Genomic DNA, 27,025 nt, shown 5'->3' with positions numbered 1-27,025 from the left:
CAAGCATTTTAAGATAGCACTAGGTGAAAGTGTAGGAAGAACACTCAACAATTAGAAAAGGTACAACACAATTGTATTTTCAGAATTGTTATACATCGTTTTTTTACACAGCACAAAACACAGCTGAGTTGGACATTGAAATAAAAAAACAACTACAAAAAGGTTACAGTTTCATTTCCCAGCCAATTCTTTACAACATAAAACATGTCAGTATAGTTGCTCAACTTAGAGAACTGTAACAATATAAATCTTTTCTACTGCAGACTTTAAACACTCATTTTCCATATGAAACTTTACTCAACTGAGCGGCGAGTTTCATATTGAGAACTTGTGCTTTCTTTGATAAGTTCTTTCCATCCAATTTCATTATTATTTCCTGTATTACTTCAAAGGTATGCTTGAGTTACTGAGCAAGTTGAGTGCTGAACGCACTAAACTTGAGGGTAGCTCAAGTTTAGTGCATAGATTAGTCCCAGCAGCATCACTATTGCAGAAGATACACTGCCCAAGCTGTTCATAACTTCCACCTCCTCCAGGACAATCCCAACATCCAGATGTGCATCGGCAGCCTCTGCACCCTCTGCTCAAATGACGATTCCGAGGACAGCCTCGGCTTTGGCCATTTCTGCGCATTCATCAACGTCCTAAGGGAGTTAGGGAAGGGTATTGGGGGAGAGACAATTCACATGTAATTAAATAAATAAATTAAGACTGACATTGATTGAGTCACTCATGGACCTTAGTTGGTGAAAGTATTTTAACAACTATTAGGAGTTCTATTGTAAACACAAAGAGAATTTAACATACCATGTACTCCCTCACCAGCTTCTCTGGATCTTCATTTAGGTACACACACAGACCTTTGAGGATGCACTCTCGTCTGACCTAAGCAGTGTCTTCCTAAATATGCAGATCAAAAAACAATGAGAACAATCTCAAAACTCCAGCAGTATAAGTTCACACACTTGAAAACATAGCTGCATTCAAAGGAAGTGACAACAAAAGTGATCAGTGGCTTGCAGTCTGTTTGAAAGATATTTAAAATTGTTAGTATCCCTTCATTATGCCATGACTAAAATGGAGTTTAACATCTCATTTAAACATCTAACTGAAGCTGTTAGAGGTTTAAATAAAGACATGAATATATCACCAAAGAAATATGTGAAAAGTACAGAATGGTCAACACAGTCTATATCCTTCTACTTAAATGAATATGCAAAGCATTCCATGTCTTACAAGTACATGGACAGTCTATGTGTGGGCATGGATAACGTCGCATATGCCGGTGTTTAAGTGTAAAATGTTTTAACAGGTCATATCTACGAGACAGAGAGAGACTACACTCCTTACATTTCCACATCCCCACGCAAATAAAGACAAATAAAACAGACTGGCCAAATAAATGTTTAGCTGAACTCTAGCTCTATAAGCTCTCTAACACTACATTCAGTCACTTTAGATCTGGCAAAACTTACTATTAGCCACTGAAATCTATAACTTGATAGCCGATGAGCCCCTTGACCAGTACTTACGCAGGTGGATTACAGACAGGTGATCAGGTGATGTTCTGAAAGAGATCAGATATATTATCAGCCATTAAAATATGCAATTCATACTGAACTGAGTTGTATCTTTTAGTACAAGTCCCTTGAATGCCTCATGAATATAACCACTGGACACTTGTATGCAAGCACATATGTGCAGAACAATGGTGAATTGAACATGGTAGAAAGCAATAGTAACAAAGGTCAAAATGAGCACAAACAATCAACACAAAAAACATCAACATTTCAAAATTAAACCAATGAACTTCAATATTGTTTCTGAGCTACAATTATTTGGGGACAACAAAGAAGAGTCCAAAAAACCCCAACATCTTTACAGCAGAGGAATATGTATTTTAAAGAAAAAAAATAGAAAGCTCAAGTCTGTAATAATGGATAATCCATTGAGAGTTTTAGCCTGACAAAATATACTAGAAATCCATAACTAACAGGTATTTTAGGAACATTTAACAAAGCTCAGAAAGCAATGCTTTCTGCAGGTTTCACCGACTGAAATGTAGGACTTTTTATACCATAATTAATTAAGAATCTCGATGATGATAGAAAGGTACCAAAGTGTGTGTGTGTGTATCTACATTTACCTCCATAGTAACATTACTGAAATAGAATTAAAATAGTTAGAAATAGACTGATGTTAGATCAGTGTGTTAAAAATCCACTAAACCTCCAGGGAGCTCAGGAGGAACAAAACTGTGACATTTCCGGGGTCCATTTGTGTCTCTGGCAGCAGCTTTGTGACCCTTACACTACATATGGCTCTGCAGACTTTTTTCGCACAAAATGTACCTAACATGGTGCGGCGATAAATGTAAACAAAATGCTATCTGCCTTAACCTAACCGACTTAATCTACAGAACATGAAATAATGTGACACAAGTATGGAACAAGTAGAAAATGGTGCAAATGGTAGAGAAATTTTAAGTTACATATTTTTATATGGATTTAGATGAAAATAGTTTGACTCTTACCTTCTTCAAATTAAGTAGATGCACGCCAGGAATCTCCCCTCTGCCCTTGAAAAAACCCAACAAGGTGCAAGCCAGTTATCTCGCGTGATTTTCCGTAATCTCTTGATGTCGCTGGATCCTCTTCAGCGGGAGATGAGTCTGACACAATAGCGCTTTGGAACTGACGTCACTGTGTTTTTTTTTTATTAGATTAACTTTGACAAATATTGATATTGAATAAAATAAAAAAAAAACATATATATATGTTTTTTAAAAAAAACAAACATATATATATATATATATATATATATATATATATATATATATATATATATATATATATATATATATATATATATGTTTTATTTTATTTTATTCAATATCAATATTTGTCAAAGTTAATCTAATAAAAAAAAAAATATATATATATATATGTATATATATATATATATATATGTCTTGGCACAGCCAAGATACTGCGCAATACCCTCAAGCTCCCAGGCCTCTGGTAGAGGCCTGGGAGCTTGAGGAATTAGATGTATTCAAGTTGAGATAACGTCATTCAATCACGTTAGTTCAGTTGAGAGAAAAAACCGATTGTCTCGCGTGTTCTCGCGTGATATCCCGTGATCTCACTCGTTGTCGTCAGCACAACATCAGTCTAACTATAATGAATCATGTTAGCTCAACATGATTCAATTTTATAAATGTGAAGTCGTGGAATATCTTGTTTATCCAACATGATTTTATCACGTTTTCGCTTCAAACCCAACATTATTGTGTGAAAGGTACATGATATTTTTTTGTTAATGTAATACGCCCCGACGTTCTTTTTTTTTTGGCGGAAGATCTAGCTGACGTAATTGAATCACGTTATCTCACCTTGAATACATTTTATTCCATTTGCGAGAAAAAACCGATTGTCTCGCGTATTCTCGCGTGATATCCCGTGATTTCCCGTAATCTTGCGTGAACTTGCGTGATATCGCGTGATCTCACTCGTGGTCTTCAGCATAGGGTCTGACTATAATGAATCATGTTCGCTCAACATGATTCAATTTTATAAACGTTGAAGTTGTGGAATATCTTGTTTATGCAACATGATTGTATCATGTTTTTGGCTCAAACATGCAATTATTTAGTTAACAGTACATGATATTCTTTTGTTAATGTGATAACCCCTGAGGTTCCTTTTTTACAGTGTGGGTACGGTGCAAGTCAGAAACTCAAGCAAATTCAGTGCATTTGATTTCAAAGTAAAATCCAACTTAATTGAAAATAAAAAAAATAAATTCTATTCTTAAATTACTCAAATCAGTATCTGGTGGAGGGGAATCCTGATTAGAACCTCATAACAAAAGCTATTAGCAGAGAAATAAACAGGAAATCATTAAAGTCTCACGGCCATGTGATTAGGGTCATAAACATCGACATCAATATTCCAACCAGGAACAGAGCAAGCCTCATAATGCAACCTGATTACGGGTTGGATACCACAGGGAGGAGTTAATCCGAAAATTCGGGAAATCCTTTTCATGTTCTTGCATCCCAGCATGCAACAGGAGAGAAGGCTGGAAGGCTTGATTTGCTTTTCACGGCTTACGATGATAAAGCATCCTAATCGGCCTCTCTAATTAATAATGTGACAGGGATACACGTGGCAAACAAGCCCACGAAAGCCTAATTAAAATTAAACACGGAAATGTTTAATTACGTCGAAGTAGATCGAAAAGTTTGTAGCAGTGGACGCCAAACGTGCAAAGCACAACCTGATAGAGATGACTGACAGCAGACATGTTTGCCATCAGTCGAGAATGCTGGGATATATGACGTTTTTCTTTTCTTTCTTTTTTCTTTTTTTTTACAAAACCCGTTTTCCATCTCTCCAGAAACTCAACACCGACATTACTTCTCCAATTTCACTAGATTTATTTCTTTATTTCTTTATTTTTTGCTGCTCCCTGCCCAGTGACAGCTGAATTTACAACACCTGTGAATTATTTAACCTGCTGCGGCCCAACGGAGCGCGCGGCCGCTCCGGTTACCCGGGACAAGAAGCCAAGAGATCAGCTGGACGGTATCCATGAAGGTAAGGCGGCACGTCAGGCGTGGTGTCGGCTTGCTGCCCCGGGAAGCGACAGCGGCGACATGAAAAGGAGACGATAAGAAAGGGAATTCATCAGAATCGGCTTCAAGTGAACGACGGAGGGGGGCTGCGGCCCTTACGATTCGGAAGGGCCAGGAACGAGAGTGACGGATCGAGGCCAGCTCCGAAAGTGATGCTCTGATTTCATGACATTTTGAAACAAGTTGACCGAAGGTGGCAGCTATAAACACGGAACTGGCGATTAGGCGCCAGCGATTCTGAGGACAAACTCCTTGCAGCAGCCTCGGCTTTTCAAAAACAGCCAATTGAAAAGGCTGTTCATCCCCTCCAAAATACACGAAGGTTGAAGAGCGATTCTTTCACCTGATTTTGTTTTCTTTAGGTTCCTGTGGACGAGTAGCTAATTCCGCTTTGTGTCAGCGTCCAGCGTTTTGTTTAAGGAAGCCATCTGCAGATGCAACAGTTTCAGCTTAAAGAGCAACTTCAGCTGAAGCAAGAACCTTTATGGTTCTCAGACTGTGTGGTACAAGTGCCACTGGTTTTAAGTGTGGTGCCTTCAATGGGAGTTGGAACAACCATTCCCATGCAAATTCAAAGCTAATCTTTCTGATAAAGAGTCAAAGGGATGCATTTGAGCAAACTGATATTTGCCTGGAAAAGAAGCTACTAAAGGTATAGTGGAGGACATCTGAAGAACGCCCAGCAGAAACTGAACTGCTCACCAAGTTCACTAATATGGTTTATGCAGTACAGAGTCTAACAAACTGTCAGAAGGTCAAATAAACAGTTTATTACTTCAGTTTTCACTGTTTTAAACATGAGGCAGCCACATTGGATTCTTGTTGAGGATGATGAGAAATGTCCAACGTGGACAATAGAGTATCAGTAGATCTCTGATTATTTTCTTTCCACCGGTAAGATCGGAAATTTCAATTTTTTACCATTTTGCTCTGCATTCAAGCTAATATTAGCTGATGAATTAGTCGGGTTGTCTGCTCCTGCAGTCAGCTTTCGGTTAGCTACTCCACAGACATTAGCTTAACAATTTGCAGCGTCTGTAAAACATTAGGGACCCAGCGTTGTGGAAACTTGGGCCGAGATCTACGTCCGAATTTCAAATTGCGTCATTGCTGAAAACCGTGATTTACAGATAAGTCATATAGCATCACTATTTCACTACCTTTTTCACATCTTAAACAAACCGTCTCTGCTTCAGCTAAACTCCCCACAATCCTTTTTTTCTGCATCACTATCACATGACCAGACAGACACCGGTTTTTAAGACGATCTTCCTCCACTTCTCTTCCAGAAACATGACAACAAGATGGAACTAAATATTGGCTAATATTTAAACCCGAAATTATTTATTGGACCAATACGGATATGTTTATAAAACGACCAATATCGACAGATGCAGACATTTCGCAGCGCATTACAGATCAGCCCTTCGTCGCGACTCCCCCACTCAACTCCTTCAGACTAGCCAGGAACACTTAGCAAACACCTGGTGGAACTGAGCATCTGCTGGGCTAACAGAGGAGATGCTAATCAGATCAGCGAAACGCTGATAAAAACATTGTTAAAGGGATAACAGAGGAGATATGTTGTGATGACTTCCTGAAGGCGGAGCTTCAGAAACAGCAGGAGTTTTTAAAGAGACAGAGGCCCAATTTCAAGACGTTGAATGACAAGTCAAATTTCTTTAAAGTGATATTTGGTATATATAGTATTTTTAAAACAACTGAAGGTAAAAGTTTGATAGCTCAGTTACTTGACTCTGCAATAAAGTGGCACTATGTGCCTGGAAAACACATAATACTGCCCCTTTAAATAATAGAAAAGGACTAACACAGTTTAGCTTTGGTAAACCCTGATACCTAGTTAAAAACTTTTGCTATTTACTGATTTGGTACTTGTCACAGAAAGTTTAAGAACTGGGTAAGAAGACTATCCAGATGTCGTCCCTGCAAAACATGTGAAAACAAAGATTCTGACCGATCAATGGAAGAAGAAAAAAAACCCTCGTAGAATATAAAGTGCAACCAAGCGGTCATGGAGTTTCTTTCAGTGTCATCTGCTTTGGCTATGAGGCGCCGGTAGACCTGAAGAGGCGAGCACCACCAGCAGGTGTGAGTGATCGTACCGCAGGGGCTGACTTTGGAAGCTTCCACCTCCGTCCTCCTGTGAGCCTCGTTCCTCCTGGTCTCCTCCGCCTCCACCACCTCCTCCGCCGCCCCCAGTGCCCCCAGACCGGAGGTGGCGCAGCTCATCCGGCTGGAGGGCACTGTACCAAGTCTGCTGCCCGCTGTCGGGGCTCAACACGGGGCTCTTGTCCTCCTCCTGGCCCTGGACCTGACTCTGCACCGTCTTCACAATGTTCACGGCATTCACGGGCAGCTGGAGCAACCTCTGCATAGTGGTCATCTTTAAGGAAAATTAATTAATAGAATGTGAATTTCAACCTGTAGAACTGTAGAGAAAGGCTGCAGCACTTTCTTCTTTTTTTTTTTTTTACTGGGAATTGCTCAAAGATCCTCCTTGAGTAGTTCGTCTGGGGTCAGACACATCCAGTTGGCACAATAAAAAGAAAGAAAAGAGAAAAAGATCCTTCCAAAATGTCCTGAATGCGTCCAACTCTTCTCTGCTCACCGGTTCAACTCGAGCTCAACAGCAAACTCAGTGCCTCTTTTTTAAAAACTATTATTCCCTTCTGTTCAGAGCAGCAGCAGCAGCAACATCAGCTGCTCTGTAAATGGATGCTCGGCTCGGCAGGGAGGGGCGTGGACTTTTATCTCTCCTCGCGCGGCTCCTCCCTGCTCATGTGGTTCCTGTTGCAGCACCAGCCTCTCTGCACGCGCGCACACACACGCACACAGACACCCACGCACACGCACAACGCCCCCCGCCCCCCACACACACCAAGGTCTCCCGTAATGCCATTATCTCTCTTGTTCACTTTGCCACGCTGTCACCTCCTCTTCACTTGCAAAACAGGCATTTCTCTCTTCGCAACATTTCTGTTTTTTTATTTATCATTATTTGTATAGATATTCCTAATTTATTTACATTTTTCTTTTCTTTTTTTTTTAAATAAACCTCTGCTATCTCATTCATTTTTAAAAAATATATCCTGAACGGCCCTGATTTATTTATTTATTTATTACCTCGGCTTAAATGACTCAGCTTTCTTGGCGGTGTCGTGATGAAAACGTCCCTCTCTCTCTCTGTTTCTCTCTCTCTCTCTCTCTCTTTCTCTGTTTCTCTCTCTCTCTGTTTCTCTCTCTCTCTCTGTCTCTCTCTCTCTCTCTGTTTCTCTCTCTCTCTCTGTTTCTCTCTCTCTCTCTGTTTCTCTCTCTCTCTCTCTCTCTGTTTCTCTCTCTCTCTCTGTCTCTGTCTCTCTGTCTCTCTCTATTTCGTTCCCTCTCCCTCTCGTTTCCTCCCGGCTCGAACCAAAAAAAACGAAGAAAAAAGAAAGAAGCTGCCTTGAAGCGCAGTTCGCATATGGTCGCCCTGTCATCTGTGAACAGATCAGCTGGGATGTGTTGACATGTTGTTAATTCTGCCCCCTCCTTTAACCCGCGATGCGCCGCTGCTGCATCTGCAATAAATCAGTCCGACAGCTCAGAGCTTTGAAGCCACCAGTCCCACTTCCCACTAAAATCACTTTAGCTACTGCTTCGACAATCACATGTCCAGTATGATCAGCTATTGTGTTGTGAGCTGCTCTTTAATTGAGGTGAAATTTTCTTCTTGTTTTGATCAACTTCTCCCTTTAAATGCATTGAGGTCAGGGAAAATATCATTATTTGTGTTTATTAATGCACTCTGATCGACTCGAGGTTTGTTGGCACAGATATCTTTTATTCCATTCAATATCTTGCATCCCTAATATATATACACATAAGAATCTGAAAACAGTAGTTCCTCCTGCCGGCTCTGATTGAAATCCTTTTAATCAAGAGTTGATTGTATTTTATTTCGGCTGCAGTGCAGTGGCATCACATCTACATGAAAGAGGGCTAAGCTCTCTCCAAAGACACGTACTCCAACAAGACCTCCATGAATTATTAAAGGGCCGTATGTCCAGAAGTCGGATAATTAATATCCATCTCCTGCTGGGTTCTCAGTGGAGACGCGCCTGTTAGCCACACCGTATTTCAGGAGTTCAAGGAGAGGAATAATGTCCCACTGATGGCCACGCTGCACTGTTTGTGCCGGCAGCTGTTTGCTTGAGAACAATAACAGAAGCCCAGTTCTGTTAAAGTGAAACAAGCAGGATCCAAACACTCGCACCGCTAAGTAACAAACATGCCTCAGTTTGAGCAAACCTTCTGATGGTTCCTGTCTGAGTTACCATCTCAGTTTTTTTGTTGTTTTTCTTTTAAGTTTGCTTTGTAGCCGAAGAAGATGAAAATCGGTCATCAATGCCACTTTCCTTTTTCCACCAGGCCTCGAAATGAAGAGGCGCTCAGTTTGGGTCGGATGTTTATATTCATTTGGGGGATTTTAATAGAGGAGCCATGTTGTGACGACTTCTCGAAGGCGGAGTTTCAGAAAGAACGGGAGTTTCTTAAAGAGACACAAGCCCAATTTCAAGGCCTTAAATTAGAAAATTACATTTTCCTTAAGTCATTGTTGATATACACATATATGTAGCAAGTTTATAACAACTGAAAGTAACTTTAGTAAAAAGTGCTATAAAGTGGCATAATGCGGTTGTACTGTACCTTGAAGCACAATTTGTTTGACAAAAGACGTGAATATTTCTAACAGTAAATGAAGCACAAGTACAGTGGTAGGTTAAGAGATCCTGTCTTGAAAGAATGCTGACATCATTTCCCCCCCGATTTGTTCTTATAAATTTAGGTAAGTTTACATTGTTTGGTTTGTTTTTTCTCTACCGTAGTTTTTCCTCAGGACAAAAAAAAAGTGCTCTTCTGACTTATTATTATTCCTTGCAGCCTTGCATGCCAACATTATATATGGTTAGAGGCATTGAATTCCCTAAATGTTCTCCTCTGACACAGATCATAGTGAGGGATATTCAAAACCCCACAGAAAGCATAGAGAGGATCCAAACAACGGAAGAGAAAAGAAGCTGAGGAGAATATGGGTTTGTTTATTAGTTAATAATATTATGAGCTCATGTTTTCCCAATATAGTCCCGTCTTATAACATGAGAACACCCATTGTCTGTCTCTACGGCTTTTGGCTTTCAATTCATCTTCGGAATTGGAAATGAAATGAAGGCAGTCTGCATATTTATACTTTCAGTGTTATTCTAGCGGCAGGGTCTGATAAATCCACCTGATGTCAGAAACATTTCTGACTTCCTGTTATTTGTAGAAGAGTATTAAAAGGTGACAGGTGATCAAGATAGAGGGGTGTTTTTCAACAAAACAATACATTTTTTATATGCTAAAAGCACATTTTAAAGACTGTGTGTAAGAGCATAGTAGAGTAATTTCTACAAAGTACGGTAAATATTATTTACTATTAAAAATTGATTGGACACATACAGTGGGCATATACTGGATAGTAACTAAATTTGTTTTCTGTTACTATACGAATTATTTTTTTCTAGGCTCCTGTTTGTATGGAAGGCCATTTCTGCCGCGATAGAACAAAATAAAAGCACATAAAGTCATAAATATAAGTTTTAAAATAACATTTATTGAAATAAAAGTCACAATTTCTATTTTCAAAGTCATGATTATGAACTCAAAAAAAAGGATAATTATGAGATAAAAAGTAAGGAGGCTATCTCAAGCATTTCATAATCATGGCGTTGAATCTAACAATTATGAATTTCTACACGATTAGTACTTTGAAAGTCAAAATTATGACCTTTTCTCTCACAGTTTGGACTTCAAAACTCATAAATATGACTCCCTGTTGAGCTTTTTTTTCTTTCATGGCAAAAATGGGCTTCCATACAAATGTACATTTTCTGTTGGTTTTAGAAATTTTCAGCTGTCATACAGCGATGCAACAGAGCTCTAATTTTAGCCCTTTAACACTATGACAAGAGCTGCAGATGGACCCAACTTATTAAATATAAAAATAAAAAAGTCAAGTTGAAGAGCACTCCTCCATCATTTAGCAAGTCATCTACTGCTTTTAGTATTTGAAGGTCAAGCCACCTGCCCTCACCACTGGGTTTGAAAATAAAAGCTTCAACCAACTTTATCAACAAAAAACCACATTTACAAGAACATCATTCAACATGGCAAACACTCAACCCAAACTGGGAAGAAGTCACTGGATTGGAACCCAAGCTCAAAACCTTTTCTAATGACTCACATTTTAATAAACGTTGATCGAAAGCGTCAGTAAAAACCAAACGTCAAGGATGACTGCTAGAAACTTCAGCATCCACTCAAAGAGCTCCCTCTGCTGGTGAATTACACAAATAGCAAAGGATGCGCGTTTGAACCCATGTCAAAAATATCTGAAGTTTGAATTAAGTTTTGGGTCACAAAACGACACAAGGAGGGCCAAACTGAGCTATGTGAGAGTTTGCAGAAAATACAGGAAAGAAGATTCGCTTGATATAGTCCAAAGAGTAACTAGACTTTTAGTTAAACGTCTAATTCAACATCTAATCCAGTAAATTACATGGATGAATTGGATTTTCAAATCCTTGTGCTAAAAGGCTTTTCTATTAATCACAACTACGACAAAAACTTTAAAAAGCATCTCTTACAAATAAATGATGGTATTTTTTTCTTTTTCTTCTCGTTTTCTGAAAATATTTTTTCTTGCCCTACAATCTGGACTTGAGTTACATCTCTTCTAAAGCAACACATTTGGAGCTACATTTGTTTGGTCCCCTGCACCTTTTAAACCAGAAGCAGGAAATCCAGTGGTTTTTTTTGTTATTCAGTGGCTTGCAACAGTTACAAACTTCAATGTAAATATACCAACACAAGGCGCACAGTTTCACACAAAGCGGAAGGAAAATGATGGTCGGTGTTGACAGCTTCTCATGAAACGAAAATATAAAACTTTCAACTTCTGCGTATCCAGAGATTGAAATTATAGATTAAATAAAAAAAACTCAAACTGAGCCAGATTGGCTGGAAAGCATCAACGAGCCACCATCTTTTTAAATCTCGCAAAAGGTTCTCATCTGGATTTAGACCGGGACTTTGAGAAGGTCTTCCTAACCACACACATGCCAAATTTCGTCTCAGGTTTGGGACGGTGTGTTCGAGGTGTTGCGGGCAGCGTTAGTTTTCCACCACACATAGTTGTAGTTGACAAAGATCAGTTTCACTCTTGTTGACCGCAGCGCCTTCTTTAAGTGCGCCGTACCTCTTGAATGGCTTGTGGCAAACTGCAGGCAGGACAATTTAATTCAAGTTTTACACTTAAAATGTTGCCATAAAGTCCAAAACTGCTTCTTGAACAGCTGTCCTATCGAGACTTAATACTCTGTCAATGTGTGTGGATGGCAGAGTCCCGGTTTGAGGTTATGGGTTTTGGCCATAATCTTAAACCTGGGGATGCTCAAAGCATCATATGTTGTACTAGTAATCTAATTCTGCTGTTGCTGAAACGATTAATCCGATTAATCGTAATTAATCGCGATTAATCCGATTGATCGCAATTAATTGGTTCTTGAAATAATCACCAACAAATTTAGTAATTACATCAATCATATTAACAACATACTCAGAGCAGTAATCAGACCAAAACTGTACATTTAGATATGTTCAGGCCAGAACTTATAAAATGGCAGTTTTGTGTTCGCCTGAATGAAATTGTTTAAAAAAAAATAAATAAATAAAATAGAAGCACTGTCCTCAGTTACACTTAAAATTAGTCACCAGTTTAGCTCCAAATGATCTGAAAGGGGAACTGAATTATTTGTATTTTAATATAGCCTATTCGAAAATCTTACACGGTTAAATAAAAAACCTGCAGTGTGGTAATTAAAAAGAAGAAGAAAAAAAAGATTGATAATTTTGTAGTTGAATGCAAAAACAATTGCTGGCTGCAGCCCTAACTGGTGGCGCTGGACTTTATCTTGCTGTTTTGAAAGTATATGTGGACTGGACAGAAGTGACAGCAACACTTTGCATGCTTCTCTTTTTTCAGAATTGCGCGCTACTTTTGCTTCGATCCGAGATCGAATCGATGCAGAGATCGATTGAACTTGGGAGGACTTTGGAGAGGCGTGAAGACGTTTGCGAGGCGTCACTGAGGACGCGGGGAGAAGCGGTGTTGTGTCGTTTACGACTCGTTCCCAGCGCGGCATGTGTGCAGCCTTGGCGTTTTTCTTGCCCAGGGGTCGAGCGTGGAGCTGCTGCCGCTGTCCAGCAGGGGTGGTGCTGAAAAGCCGAGGCCTGAGCTCACGTCCCCTCCCGACGGGGCCTCCGGCATCCCGTCTCGGTACAAAAACAACAACAAAAAGACCTCAACACCCGATCAAACCAACGCCGACGTCTTTGTTTTGGAGGCAGACAAAGCGAGGGGGGAAAGATTGAGGGGAAAAGGCCGCCAAAAGCCTCAAATCACGGCCACATTCAGCCGCGCGAGCCGCTCGCTCCTGACGCGGGCCTCCGGGTTACAACACTTCCGTCTGCTGTTTCTTTTTCTCCCCCTTTTTACGTTTGAAGCACATGTTCTCAAACTACACGTACGCGACCCTAACCCCCCAACCCCCCCCCCCCCCCCCCCCCCCCCCCCCGCGGCTTAAGCTGAAAGCCCGACAGCCGCTTCCAGTAACCCGCTTCAAGCCGAGACGTACCGCTTGTAGTCCGAGGAGAAGATCCCACCGCTCGCCGGATCGTGGCCATATTCAGGCTCCCCGACGCTGGAGGAGCCCCCCTTCTCCTCGTTGAACGCCGAGCTGGAGGACATCTCCGCGGCTTATTCTGCTGATAATGTTCCCCCGGTCGGCCTCGCGGAGCGGCGATGGAGAATCAGAGCGCAGAGGGGGAAGCAGGATATGCGGCTCTTAAAGGCGCACAGACACCGCCGCTGTCTCCGTGCTGGAGAAGAGGATGACGGGAGGCAGAACAGGGAGGGGAGGGGAGGGCGGTGATGAGGCAATGGTCACGTGGTTTTCACAGATTGTTTCTCTGGATGTAAACATCTTGTGTCCTCTGCTGTCAGGGCCACTAGATGAAACAAGCAGGCGCCATGATGATGCGCCGGTCCTCGATCCAGTTCGAGGATGTTATAAATCTGCACAGGACAGCGTGCAGGGCCATTGCAGAAAGAAAGAGGAAAAAAAGGAAGAATACATTTCTGCCAAAAGCCTCAGAAATGTTGAGATTGATCTTAGAAGTTTTCAAGGAAAACAAAGGCCAATTCTGAGTTTGGAAAGTGGAAGATTTTCTGAAAAAAAAAAAAAAAAAAAAAAAAATTAATATAATAAAAAATCAGATTAATCTTGGATATTTTGTTCTAATGTTGTAGAAAGAAATAAGCTCTGAATTTTTTTATTTTAAAAAAGGACATTTCTGAGCTTGAGCAGTCAAAAACTGACTTGAAAAAGCTCAGAATTTGAGATTAAGCTGAGGAATTGGAGAAAAAAGCTCTTTGAAACCTTTTGGGGTTTTTTTTTGGGGGGGGGGATTCCAAGTTTTTTCCAGCAAGTTTGAGATGGATGATTTTGTGCCTTGAGATCGCATTTGTAGTGAATCTGTTACATAAATCCACTGAATTAAACTGACTTACAGGTTTGCCTCGCTGGTGTCCACAAATAAGCCTTAACTGATCCAACAAATTATTCAAATTTCTTGTCGTGTTGCAAGTTTTCCCACCAGCTTGTTGGTTTGCAAATGAAGACATGCGACATTTTGTGAAACTGTTAAATGATATGTTTATTGTGTGCCTTTCTCTCTTCAATTTAACATTTGAGAACACAAACCTTTGTACGTTTTAATAAGAAAAGCCAGTCCACATATTTGAAGCGATAACTAGATTCCGTTTTTACATGGCGGTTCTTCAGTCAACGTATCCACCGACAGACGCCATGACTTCATACAGATTGGTCACCTGAAACAGAGACATCATATATATTCGTAAACATTTCCTATTTAAAATTTGGGAGGGCAGTCTAGACAAAGGGAATGTTTGGCAATGAAAGTACTTGACCTTTTTTCCTTTCCCGACTTTGAAGTTTTTGAGCTTGTACACAGTCACCTCGCCCCGACTGTCCCCAACCAAAATGCAATCCGAACCTTTGGCAAACAGCAAGGACGACAGCGTCACGCCGGGCTTGGTGTGGTGTACCACAATGGGCAGCATGCTAGACGAAAAGGGTTTGCGTTGTAACTGTTTGCCTGCAAATCGGCTTGAAACAGAACCGAACACACAGCCTAGGGAAACGCCGGAGTGACTCACATGCTTCTGGAGAGGTCCCAGACCTCCACATGCTGCCTGTAGATGGCTGCAAACACCGTGCAGCAGTTTGGGGACCACTTGACGCTGTCCACTATGCTCTGCACGGACGTGAAGCTCATTGTGGGGTTCAGCGTGTCCATCTTCCACATCTGAATCGTCCCGTCTGAAGAGCTGCTCAGGAACACGTCTGAGTAAAGAGGCGACCACTCGATATGCGTCACTGGGGACTGCAAGAGCGGAACAAGTGAACAACGCTGTTTTTCTGTTTATGTACATATATAACACACACACACACACCCACGCACACACACACATTTTGAAAAAAAGAAGAAAATAATTCTTACTCTCAACTATAGATTCAGAGTTTAAAGTCAGAAATTTTCAGATTAAATCAGAATTTCTGAGATTACAGTCAGAATTTTTAGATTAAAGTCAGATTTTTTTGGGCTAAAGTAAAAAAAAAAAAAAGAGATTACAGCCAACACACACATTAAATCAGAATGTTTGAGACTAAAGTCAAACTTTTTTAGATTAATGACCGAATTTTGAGATTAAAGTCAGAAACTTTTAGATTAAAGTCGAAATTTTTTAAATTGAAGTTAAAATTCCTGAGATTAGAGTCAGAATTGTTTAGACTAAAGTCAAATAATTTTGAGATTACAGCCAACGTTTTGAGATTAAATCAGAATGTTTGAGATTAAAGTTAGAATTCTGAGTTTAGTCTCAAAATTCTGACTTTAATCTGAGAATTTTGACTCATAATCCCATCGCTACCCAGCGAAACTGGACTAACACAAGCAGTCACTGTCGCTAGTTTTCCGCTTGTAAATAAATGGAATTTTTAAAAAGCATAAACCCCCAAGAGAAAATCCCGAACCAACTTTCAGTCATTTCCGCTCCCTCCTGCAGAATTTTACAGAACAGAAAATTAAGATATTACAATGTTTACATTTGAAATAGAGGTCAGTAAAAACCTACAGGGTGTTTACAGTATGTATCCAGAAAATGATCGCTGTTGGACAGAGAGCACTTGTGCATGCCGCCATCCCACGTCCCGATCACATAGATCCCAGTGTCCTGCAGCGGCACGTGGTCAACAGTTAAAGATTTTTAGTAACATAAAAGTAGGAGACAGACAAATGAACATTGAGTTTAAGCTTTAATATTACTTCTGCTGATTAAAGAGAGATTGATAAAGAAAGGAAAATCTGTATTGTTTGCACAATAGAAAAACAGGTATGGATGAATCAAGTGACACAATTCAATAAATTAAGAAATGTATTACTTGTAAAATGTGTGATAAAAGCTTTAAATAAATACACCCTACTTAGTATAACATGTTAAGCATGTAATCAACATGCATGACATCAAAAGATTAATTTATTTAAGCAAATTCTGTTGTTTAGTGCAGAATATGCACTACCAGCAGTGGTCCTATTTTAATTAAGTAGTTTCACTTTTTAATATCTAAACATGTGTGCTTATTATAATTGCAGACAAAGTGATCCGTTTATGTTAAGCTTTATTTGATTCCTTTATTTTATGAATTAAAGGAAACTACTCTTGATTACTCATCAGATTGCAGCACTTTGGGCCCTCGATGATGCTACCGCAGTACAGCGGCCCAACACGTTCCACGTAAAATATATAATCTTTGCTCATTTTCCTGAGCCAACTTACGTCTGGATGGAAGTCAATGCAAAGAACAGTAGTCAGTGGTAACAGCACATTTTCAGTCTTCGACGAGGCTCCGCCGATGCTCAGCCTACGACCTCCGCTGACGCTCTGCTTACGACCTCCACTCCTTTTCAAGATCATCAGGTCTGGAAAAACATGTGGGTTTTTTTTGTTTTGTTTTTTAAAGAAAACAAAGATTTCAATGTTATGATCATTATAACAGAGCTGGGCTTTATCAGTAAATCTGCATTCCATGAGGGTTTTTTTTTTTAAATATTTTCACAAGTTTTCATGTAGAAGTAGATGATTGTGTTTTACACAATTTATTTCTACTGTAGCTAAATCAGAATTGGAAATGTTGGTGAAATGTTTTCTACATTCCGCTGACGTTGGAAGAAACACAATTTTGAAATTGCTGCGTTTCCATTAAATCCATCCGTCCATCCATTTTCTGAGCACCCTTCTCCCTAACGGGGTTGGGAGGTGCTGGTGCCTATCTCCAGCTGCGTTCCGGGCGAGAGGCGGGGCACACCCTGGACAGGACGCCAGTCTGTCGCAGGCCTGTTTCCATTAAATAAAAAACACAATTAAAGTCTCATATGAGCACGTTTGCTCATGTCATTATCAAACATGCCGCACCATTGTCCTCCGACCACTTCCTGTTGTTCTCCGCTGCTTCTTTTCCGTCAGTATTGACATCCGGTTATTGATCACGTGACTGGTGCAATGCGAAAAAAAAGCTTTGTTTTGAACATTTCGATAAGGCCAGTGCAAAAAAAGTATCAATAATTGTCATGTTTCTGTTCCGATTTGCGTGACTCTGTGGCCAATGGAAAAGCGGTCAGGCACAGCACGTGCAGTTCCTCTCCACAACTGTTGGGGGCAGCGCTGATATATTTTCACACAGCAGAAACAAGATGCCTCCTGTTTGATAGACTTGATTCAATTTAATGCACGGATTTTTCAAAGAAATTAAAGTGTAAATTTGCATAATCAAGGCCGTATTATGTAGCTGCTTTAAATGACAAAACAAAGCTTAGATAGTAAAGGTTACACTCCCGTTATGTTGAACCTGTAGTGTGTGTGGGGTTTATTACCTACGCAGTTGAAACCATTGTGCAGGATGAGCCATTTCGTAATCCTGCCATCTCCTGATATGGACACTAAAACCTCTTCTCGTTCTTCCCCTGATAGCTGCAGCTGCTGTTTGGTCCAGGTGACCTGCCACACCGGTTGCATGTGCCTCTTAGCACAGTCACTATGAAAGAAAGCAATCGAAGAAATGAATTAATAAATAAGCAGCTCTTAACATTTCACGGCTGACAGTCTGTGAGATTTGGTGTCAAATGATCCAAACTAATTGAATAAACTGGTTCACCCCTTCGCCTGTGGTGCCGCTGCACCAAGAACCACTGAAGGAAACGACACTGAGCACAACTGAACAACTCCATTTTACAACCAAATGTAAAATGGAGTGGCTTCAGATTTTAGCGGTTGCAGGATTTCTCTTTTGTCGTTGTCTCTAACAGGAGATCTCCTTCTCCCGTCAGCGATAGACTCTTTGATTTGATTGTATTTACCCAGAATGCCTAGTGCTATAGTCCACTCCCTTTGGAGCGCTCTTTGGCACCAAAGCTCACATCAACCGAACTGAAACCGAGGTTTTTTTGTGGAACAGAGCTTGCTTTTTTTCCACATAAGAGTTAACACCTCACTGAACAAACCGGACTTCCTAGGCAGACAAACTCTCGTATTGGCGCCACTCACATACTCCCCCTTGTTCTCTTCTACACTACAGCTGCTTCACCACAGAACAGGCCGCTAGAAAGCTGAGGCTAGCTAACATTTCCACCAATGACGGCAGATCAATAGTTTTCCTGTAACTGTAAGTTGTTTCTCTGACATTAACACATTTTCCAGAGCATACATAAGCTGATTCACAGCAACAAGACACTCCCCCAGGCTCTGATTGGTTGTTTTTCACAAATATTGCAGATCACAGCAAGTCTGTGATCTGCAAGTCTTTGGCAGATCACAGACTTGCTGTTTCACTTCATAGAGTCACGACATGGTGACAGTTTTAACAAATCTGAAGAAAGCATAACATTCAGCTTTAACATTCTCACGTTTAACAGCCATTGCAGCGTTGCTCTCACCGGCTGTTGGCGATGCACGCCGTTTCGTCTCCGACCTGAACGTTGTAGATGGCGACGGAGCCGTCGTACAACCCCACGGCCAGATGGCTGGGGTTGCTGGAAGAGAACTCCAGGCACGTCACACTGTTATGGCAGGAAAACACTCGCTCCGACCACTGTGCATGGAACACAAATTTAAGTAATGAGAGTTTTTTTTTTTTTTTTCTGTTACAGCTGAATTTATTGCTACACAAACAGAGAAACATACCATTAGGTTTTTTAGAGACCAGCAGCAAATTAAACCTGGTTGTGGTTTGCCTGAGGACCAGCCTCCGTAGCCTACTGCCAGGATGTCCTTCCAGAGAAGTCAGGGTACATAAGAGTTGTCAACAATGTGTGGTTTCACCTCTTCTAACCATTATCTTCTTCACTTATTTGGGAATTGGTTGAATAAAGACAAGAATCTACACCATAAAATTAGGACAATAACTGTGATTAGATTTTCTGTTTTTGAAGTGTGGCTGTGTTACTGGGTTCTTCTTGTTCCATGCCATGCTGGTGATGTTGTGTCCTTTGGTCAGGGGGCTGACGAAGGCCCAGAGAGGCTCCAACGTCGGCGTTAAAAACCTGTCCCTCTTCTCTGGACTCTGTTCCTGAGAGCTAGGCCTGACCTCGCTGTCCGGATCTTAAGCAGCAAACATAATTACTCTGCATACAGCTTCATGCAACGCTACACCACACTAATTACATGAACCGATGTTCTGTGCAACGTGAATCAAAATAAACAAATTGTCAAACATTTGACAAACAAGCAAAGAATTCATTTGTAGCCATATTTCTAACTGGGAAGTTGCTCAACTTGCTCAACACAAGACTAAGGAGAGCACCGATTCAGTTTCCATTACAAATGTGCGCAAAACTTTGTTGAATTTCCACGAATGTCGAAACCACAAAATTGCGGCAATTAAAAACATGCAGCGCCATCACCCGCCTACCACTTCCTGTGTGATGCCCAAAAAAGTGTTTCTAATGAAACACATGACTTCCGATATGGCCGAAAAGCCACTTCATCCTAAAAACGACTTTTTAGGATGAAAAACCTTTTTTCTTTTTCATCCTAAAAAAAAGAGGATGAAATAAACATTTTTTATTAATAAATAATTTTATTTTATTATTTATTAATAAAATACAATTATTTATTTTACTAAAAAAAATTAAAAATGTAATAAATAATAAAAACGGGATGTACTGTGGTGGCGCAGGGGGTTAGCACGCCCCACGTTTGGAGGCCTCAGTCCTCGATGCGGACGTCGTGGGTTCGACTCCTGGGCCCAGCGACATTCGCCGCATGTCTTCCCCCCTCTCCTTGCCCTCCTTCCTGTCAGTTTACTGTCAAAAAATGCGAGCCACTACCGCTGCTAAAAACTCTTCGGAGAAAAAATAAAAACCAACTCAGTACAATCTTTTTTGACAAGTTACAAACTCATTTGCCAAAAAAGGTGAGTTGTTTTTTTTCCGATATTGCTGTGTTTCCATTAAACAGATTTGCTTTTGAAATCCCAGTTTGTGCATTTTAAGGTCAGTTGAAATACATCTACATGCAGACTGACTGAGCTCACCTTTGAGGACGTTGAGGCCTCTGAAGGCAGCCAGCTTAGGCTGAAAAATGTTCAGCACTATCACCCTCTCCATTATCAACGCACTGTTCATGAAAGCTTCCGACGACAGGATCTTTTCTAAGTCTGGCTCTGTACTTGACGTGAACAGATCTGCGTCCACCTCTGACTCCGAGCTGACGCCACTGCCTGTGGAAATGACACATAAAAAAAAAATAATAATTTTTTATCATTTTTATACAAATGGCAAAAACATGTGACTCAAACCGAATCCCAAAGAAATGACAAATGAACGAGTGGCAGAAACTATTCTTCATTAGTGTTATGATAGAACAAACTTTCATCCAATTTATTTGGATTTTATGTGATAGATAACGTTTGTTTTTTATGTAGAGAGGAGTTGATTTTGTTCTTTTTGCCATAATACATAGTCAAAATGAAGAGAAATATTAGCTCAGGCTATGTCCCCATTCAGGTGCTGAGTGTATACTAAAGTTTAACTTTTTGAATTTAAACAAGTGAATTTCTTCATTACATTTTGCTTATTTTAGAAAAGTGCCTAGGATTAGTAGCACAGCAAGAAGTAAGCCTGATTTTCACTGAAACTGTTACCTGTGTCCCCACTCATGGTTCCTTCTGAAACGTCTTGCTCTTTCTTGGTGCTCACAAGATAATCTGCCTGCTCAGTTTCCCGGGTTTCCCTATTTTCGATCGGCATAGAGAACGAATCATATATATCCCAGACAGTAGCGATTGTGCCTGTAAGCATGAACACAACACGTGATTCTTTTTTTTGACTTTCCAAGGTTAGTTTAAAAAAAGTCAGACAAATCTGAAAACAGACATAAGCGGGATAATCAGAACGATTATCCCCTTTGCGATGTTTTGTGTGTTCGTTTTCCCTGAAAATCAACTCTCACCCTTGTTGACACTGTTGTTCTTGTTGGTCTGCGTGGATTTGCATTTATACTCCCCGACACATGCCTGAGATGATCGGTCTAAATAATTATCACTGCCCATTTTATTACTGCAAAACTCGGCGTAGGCATGGTTTCTCTGGCTGCGACAGAAGACCCAAAAGAGAAAAAAAGGGGGAATTTAGCCTCATAAGGTCCACTTCGAGTTCAAGGTCTCGCTTTGGATGCGCTCACATCACCGTGTCTGCGTCCTCAGCTTCTTCCGAGATGAGGGCGGGGCACAGGTCCAGCAGCGAGAAAGTGTCCGTCTCGCTGAGGATGATGTCGAATGCTTCAGCCATAGGCTTCTGCTGGGATTCTGAAATAAAAGAGTATCATTTCCAGAAAACTGCACAACTGCCGAAACACAGAGTTCTGTCAAATCAAGGCTACCCCCCCTACACAGACACACACACACCTTTTTAGAAATGCCTTTAATTAGTAAGTAAGTGAAACACTGATTTACATATTTCATGTTCATTTGTTTGATTATTTTGGTGATGGAGTTTGACAAAATGGCATGTTTATCACTTGTTTGAACGAGCGATCTTAATACATCGTTACTGATCTAACGATGCGTATCACTATAGACACGCTATCAATATCAATAGATGATACGGCTGATAAGAATTTTCAGTAATTCCACTGAACTCTGAGCTGGAACCGCACAGCATTCTGGGAGATGTGGGCAGACAACAGAACTTTAGTCACTCAACTTCTCACGGCCCGCTAAGCAAGGTTGGTGGCGTCAACTCACTCGCTCCTCTTTGGTTACTTTGCAATTTATATATATCTGCATTTATTTTGTGTATGTTTTTATGAAATGTGCTATATGAATACATCTGACTTTGACTTTTGCAGGCGTTGAAGAAACCCTGCTCTGATTGCAACCAAAGTTGGCGCATATTCTGAAAATGTGGTCTGCCGTCAATTTGAGACATTATTTATGCTCTTTATCACTTGGAATGTATTTGCTTTTTTATAGATAAACACTGGTTTCCTATTTATTCATCAGCAAAACTGATGTCCAAAATACCAAATCTGACCTCATCTACTGGTCTTGAGGGCAATAACTCAAGTAAAATAATTTGCACTGGCTATTTGTTCAATATGTATAGCAAAAAAATAAATAAAGATAAAATAAAAAATTGTAGCGACCACCGTAAGCGGCAGCAGAGCCGTGCAGAGGAAAACTATCTTCGGTTCCACTGCTTCTTGAGAGAAAACCAGATTCCACAGACATGGTGGTAAATGAGCTGCCAAACAACCTGCAATTCACACAAACAGGAAGAGTTTAAGCATTGAAATATTGATTCTGTTAAAAAAAAAAGACCCATAGAAACATTGTTTGAAAGCACAGCGTAGTGAACTCCATATGCCATATATGATTTCACATAGAAACCTTATGACATCTTGATTCTAAAGAAAACCTATGGTGTGGGATGAATGGAAGAGAGCAAGGAAAGACACAAGACTTTCATTTTTTGGAGAAATGCAGAGAACTTGTCCAAAAAAATTAATGTCCATAAATTTCTCTCCATGCATGCTTCGGTCGTGTGGTATGTTCTGGTGGACTTACTGGCAAAAGATGGTTGTGAAAAGTGTCACATTATTTCTTTTTACTGTGATGGACTGTTTCCCTACTGAATATTTGTATCTTCCAATAAAAGACAGTGACATTGGTACAATTAAACATTCTTTTTAAAACATTTTTTGAAGGGTTTTAAAACCTTTTTACCAGGCGTCCCAATAAACACGGAGGGCACAACACGTGCGGCTTATGTGTTTGAATGTGGCAGTCTGGTACCTGGACGAAACCGCTTCAGTGGGTGTAGAGGACTTGAAACCCAATGATCCGCTTTGGAAAAGGATTTCCTCCAGAGATGCATGATCACGTGTTTTGGACTCCGGGTGGTCAGTGTCGCCAACCAGGGGCAGAGGAGTAACATCTTTCCCTTGAGAATCAAGCACCTGGAGCGACAGGACGACAAGCCACACACGTATGTAAATATGGAGCAAAGTTTTGGGGTTAATACCATTTCTAAATGGTATTAACCCCAAATGGTAATTTCAGAGGAATATGGTATATGCTACATCAGTCTCTGATGTAGCATATGCATGGGGCACCGTGTATGGGGGAAAAGTTATGACACTTCTAAGGAATCTTGACCAACAGGGAGCCCTCCACAATTTATTTATTTATGTTTGGTTCATTGAAATGAAAAAAAAAAAAACAGGGTCCCTATCAATTACAAAATTAAACATATTGTATTTTCGAAGATTGTTTTTAGCAGTAAGCATTTAATGCTTCCATTCCAAGACCAAAAAACACACATCCATATTTGCCCTGAACCCCCTGGATCTGACTGAAATGGTTCCTTCCTGCTTAGAGGCTGAAGGCGTTCAGCAACAGTCAGTGGACGACAAGAATGACTGTGGCTCTTACTATGCTACTAAGAAAAATTATAAAGAGGTTTTCAAAATAATAAAATAAAAATATTAGATTGAAGGAGTGACAGCAAAAGGCAAGAGTGTCAATTTATAGCCCAGTTTTTCTCCTAGAGGTGGGTAGACTGTGAGATTATCAACCATTCAGCATAATTAACTTAGTACAGACTACTGATTGCCTCCATTCCACTAGCATCAAATGCTTAGACTAGTTAGCATAGCTACCAGTGACGGCAGATAAACATTTTTCCTGAAATGATATGTTGTTTCTCCACCATTAGCATATTTAGCAGAGAGTGAATGACAGCATTAAGACCCTCCTCCTGGTGCTGATTGGTTGTTTTGGCCAGAACGTTGCATTACTTTAGCCAGTAATTGTAGTTCAGGCAGAGGAGATTGATGAATGTAGGTGTCATGTCTATATACATGAAGTCTGGATTGCTTCATGTATATTTTTGCATGTTGCCTATGACGGATGCTGGTGAGGAGAGATCTTTCAAGAATCTAAAACAAATAGGAAAAAAAAATTAAGCAACCTACTTGCACGCTGTATGTAGACTGTTGGATGTAAAATTCATGAGCAGTAAACACTGTGATAGTATCAGTGTTGGACCAAAGAAAGCAGGGCAGTTGTAAGTCTTTAAAATTGTGACGCTTTTGATAGATCAGACAGTCTCAAAAAAGTGTGACAGCAGCTGCCTAGAGGTGTGGGGGGGCAATTTTATTTACTTTTTATTTTTGAGCATACGATTGAACACACACACGCACAAAAATGGTATCCTGACAAAAGACAGTGACATTTAACTGGAATGAATGATAAGAATGCAAAGAGAAAAGTTAGGTTTGTGTACCCGCATTCCTTTGCCACTCTGATGAAGACCGGAATCTTTATGGAAAGGAAAGCCTGAAAACCTCCTTTTCCGCTTTACCTGCGGGCTGCCTTTTACCTCTCTGGATCTATTTATTCCAGACGAGCTAAAAGAGAGCCAAAGGGACACAATTCACTTTTAAGACAGGACTTAGTTAGCCAATATAATTAGCTCACGGCTCTCTCGCTAGCTAACCTAATTAGTTTTGGGCATCGTCGACGAGAACAATTGTTACAGTTACAGTACAAAACCACAGTAGTACCGTAAACATGTCTTTGAAACTTACGAACTGGCCAGTAGAGATTGCCTCCTCTCTCCTTCCTTCATTGTAGGTTTATTACCGCGAGCGAGCGAGCGACCTCCTCTGAAGTTGAAGCCCTCCTCAAACGTCTGATAGTTTGGAGTTGCGAGTTTTTTGTCGGGACTTTTGACCTTATTTAATGCAGTTCTCTGGATTGACGTTTGGCCGACTGTCGTTGAACGTTTGAAACGCTTCTAAAAATGCTCAAATCTGAGCTGAATCGGTTTGAACCAACTGGATCCAGTCCTCTCCGACTCTCGGTCTCCATAGCAACGGCCGAATTAGGTCTCGCAAATTAAAACTATTGACCTCATTTCAATTATCGGCTATATCGTTTCTTCCGGCCTTTTTCTCTTACTGTTGATGACACTGAATGAAAAAAGGCTCAACTCCGGTGCTCTCCACTGACCCTCCCTTCCTTATTTCCTTAGTGTAATGCACAGCGCGCACTGCACCATTTTATGTCGCCAATTGTCGGCCCATCATCAAAACCTGAGATGCTACACATTAGCCGACGTAAATCCTCGGTATAACGGTTCGATCGAACCATGTGGTGTCCAACAATGGGCACAAAATAATAAGTCCAGTTCACTAATTTTGAAACCAGGCATTAATCAATTCCTTGATACAATCTATCTGCAATGCATGTATTGTACTTAGTGTCAGTCCCGACTGAATGAAAATCATTATAATTGGCTACCGGTCACATTCAACAGGCTGCGTTTAGCTTCCAGTCTGGGCAAATCCTTGATTTAGATCGGAGCGGCCACGGCGATCTACCGTAACACACAACACAAGTGACAATCTCAGAACGAATAACGTTCTAAGATTGTCGTTTGGGGTAAAAAATCCTGTAGTTTGAAAGACTGCATCAGGCAGTCGGATGTCTTCTCTATTAAAATCTCAGACTTCATAATCTGCACTCTTTTGGTTGAATGCAGTATTTATTTCCACTTTGGCTTTATGTTGTATAGTTTTTATTCAAGTAAAAAATATGCATCTCAGTTAATGGAGACTTAGAATCTATTTTATTTTTGGTTGCTTTATTTATTTTGTGTATCAGTTTCAGTGATAAGTGTTCTTTTGAAAGTAAAGGGTATCTATCTTTGGCAGGAAATCATATGCATTATTACGTAATTTCTATTAAATCTGTGTAAAAAGGTCTTCAAACAATTTTATCGTTTATCGCAATATTTTTTTTGAGACAATTAAATCGCCCAGCAAAATCTGTTATCATGACAGGCCTACGATCACTAGGCCTACGATATTAGAAAAATGTGTTGTTGGACCTGATTAGTGATTATTTGTAGGACACAGTCGGTTGAGCATTCTACTGTGTACCCAGAACTAGTGGACCAGTAGGGAGGCTCACTGTGCTGTTTGTTATTAACCATTCATTACAGAAATTCAACCAACTAGCCTCTGCAGTGTGCTGTATGTGGGGGAAGAAGTCACAGTCGCACTACGTTTTTGGCCATACTGACCTATCTGTACCATATTGAGTGCTCAGAGTACATCACGTTTTTGTCCTGTTTGTTCACCAGCTTCCAGAGAACGGTTTATAAAAATCTGTGAAGAGGTTGAGTGCAATAACTGTAAATTCTTTCTTTCATTCCTCCATCCACTGATGGCGTAATTGCGCAGAAGGCAAGGCATTCTTGACAGCTACGAATTATGCTTGAGCGATTTCAGCATATGCTACATTTTCTCTGATTAACTGAGTACCTATCATTGATTTCAATCTGTTTAATAATATTTTTGAATATATTTTATACCCTAATAAGTATTAGGGTATAAAACTAATGGGTCTGTAGTTCTCCAAGTTATTCTTGTTACCTTTATTTTTGTAAATGATAGTTATGATTCCTTGTGCAAAGGTCCTGGGCGTGCACCCCGTCTGCTCCATGACAGAGAAACTCACAGTAATATTTTACTAATTTGCTTTTTGAATTTATTAAATAAAACTCAGTGGTGATACCATCAAGTCCAGGACTTTTATTGGTTTTTTTGGACTGTTTCTAAAATACTTGTTATATCAGACACTT

At 40.3% G+C, this 27,025-nt stretch overlaps 2 protein-coding genes and 2 long non-coding RNA genes across 14 annotated transcripts in view; all 4 read right to left on the bottom strand.

The window, feature by feature from the left end:
* Nucleotides 1–13,610, bottom strand: part of LOC129356580 (AP-3 complex subunit beta-2) — a 61,223-nt gene extending 47,613 nt beyond the window's left edge. For 4 of the 8 annotated variants that reach the window (XM_055026571.1, XM_055026404.1, XM_055026464.1 and 1 more), the window contains exon 1: nucleotides 13,375–13,610. In XM_055026571.1, the coding sequence (XP_054882546.1) occupies nucleotides 13,375–13,487 (113 nt within the window). In that variant the 5' untranslated portion in view covers nucleotides 13,488–13,610. Of the gene's footprint in view, nucleotides 1–6,762; nucleotides 8,528–13,374 lie in introns of those variants that run through there. The other 4 variants (XM_055026190.1, XM_055026246.1, XM_055026293.1 and 1 more) reach the window with 4 other exon arrangements.
* Nucleotides 57–2,707, bottom strand: LOC129357137 (uncharacterized). Of its 2 annotated transcripts, none has more exons than XR_008605489.1 (4): nucleotides 2,534–2,707; nucleotides 1,476–1,567; nucleotides 808–900; nucleotides 57–644 (listed from the first exon to the last, which is right to left on the bottom strand). It is a non-coding gene; the product is annotated as an uncharacterized LOC129357137 (long non-coding RNA). The 2 variants fall into 2 exon arrangements; XR_008605492.1 differs by having other exon boundaries at nucleotides 1,533–1,567.
* Nucleotides 13,611–14,447: 837 nt separating the features above from the next.
* On the bottom strand, nucleotides 14,448–25,239 carry LOC129353478 (dynein axonemal intermediate chain 4-like). Of its 3 annotated transcripts, none has more exons than XM_055023158.1 (17): nucleotides 24,966–25,239; nucleotides 24,662–24,785; nucleotides 23,170–23,333; nucleotides 22,521–22,630; nucleotides 21,558–21,681; nucleotides 21,327–21,466; nucleotides 21,019–21,165; nucleotides 20,410–20,595; nucleotides 19,321–19,475; nucleotides 19,059–19,145; nucleotides 18,812–18,966; nucleotides 17,753–17,913; nucleotides 16,659–16,801; nucleotides 15,957–16,055; nucleotides 14,979–15,205; nucleotides 14,730–14,883; nucleotides 14,448–14,630 (listed from the first exon to the last, which is right to left on the bottom strand). In XM_055023158.1, exons 1-17 carry the CDS (start codon nucleotides 25,004–25,006, stop codon nucleotides 14,580–14,582), a joined length of 2,268 nt encoding a protein of 755 aa, XP_054879133.1. In that variant the 5' UTR covers nucleotides 25,007–25,239; the 3' UTR covers nucleotides 14,448–14,579. The 3 variants fall into 3 exon arrangements, with proteins under 3 accessions (XP_054879133.1, XP_054880387.1, XP_054879789.1); XM_055024412.1 differs by having other exon boundaries at nucleotides 14,730–14,815; XM_055023814.1 differs by having other exon boundaries at nucleotides 22,524–22,630.
* On the bottom strand, nucleotides 16,963–17,744 carry LOC129355460 (uncharacterized). The gene is made up of 2 exons (XR_008605312.1): nucleotides 17,295–17,744; nucleotides 16,963–17,216 (listed from the first exon to the last, which is right to left on the bottom strand). It is a non-coding gene; the product is annotated as an uncharacterized LOC129355460 (long non-coding RNA).
* Nucleotides 25,240–27,025: the final 1,786 nt, after the last annotated feature.

Source organism: Poeciliopsis prolifica, unplaced genomic scaffold, assembly GCF_027474105.1.
Source record: "Poeciliopsis prolifica strain line A6 unplaced genomic scaffold, Auburn_PproV2 SCAFFOLD001, whole genome shotgun sequence".
NCBI classification, from domain to species: domain Eukaryota; kingdom Metazoa; phylum Chordata; class Actinopteri; order Cyprinodontiformes; family Poeciliidae; genus Poeciliopsis; species Poeciliopsis prolifica.
Note: the sequence above shows the minus strand (reverse complement) of the source record. Positions and strands in the feature narration are given on the sequence as shown.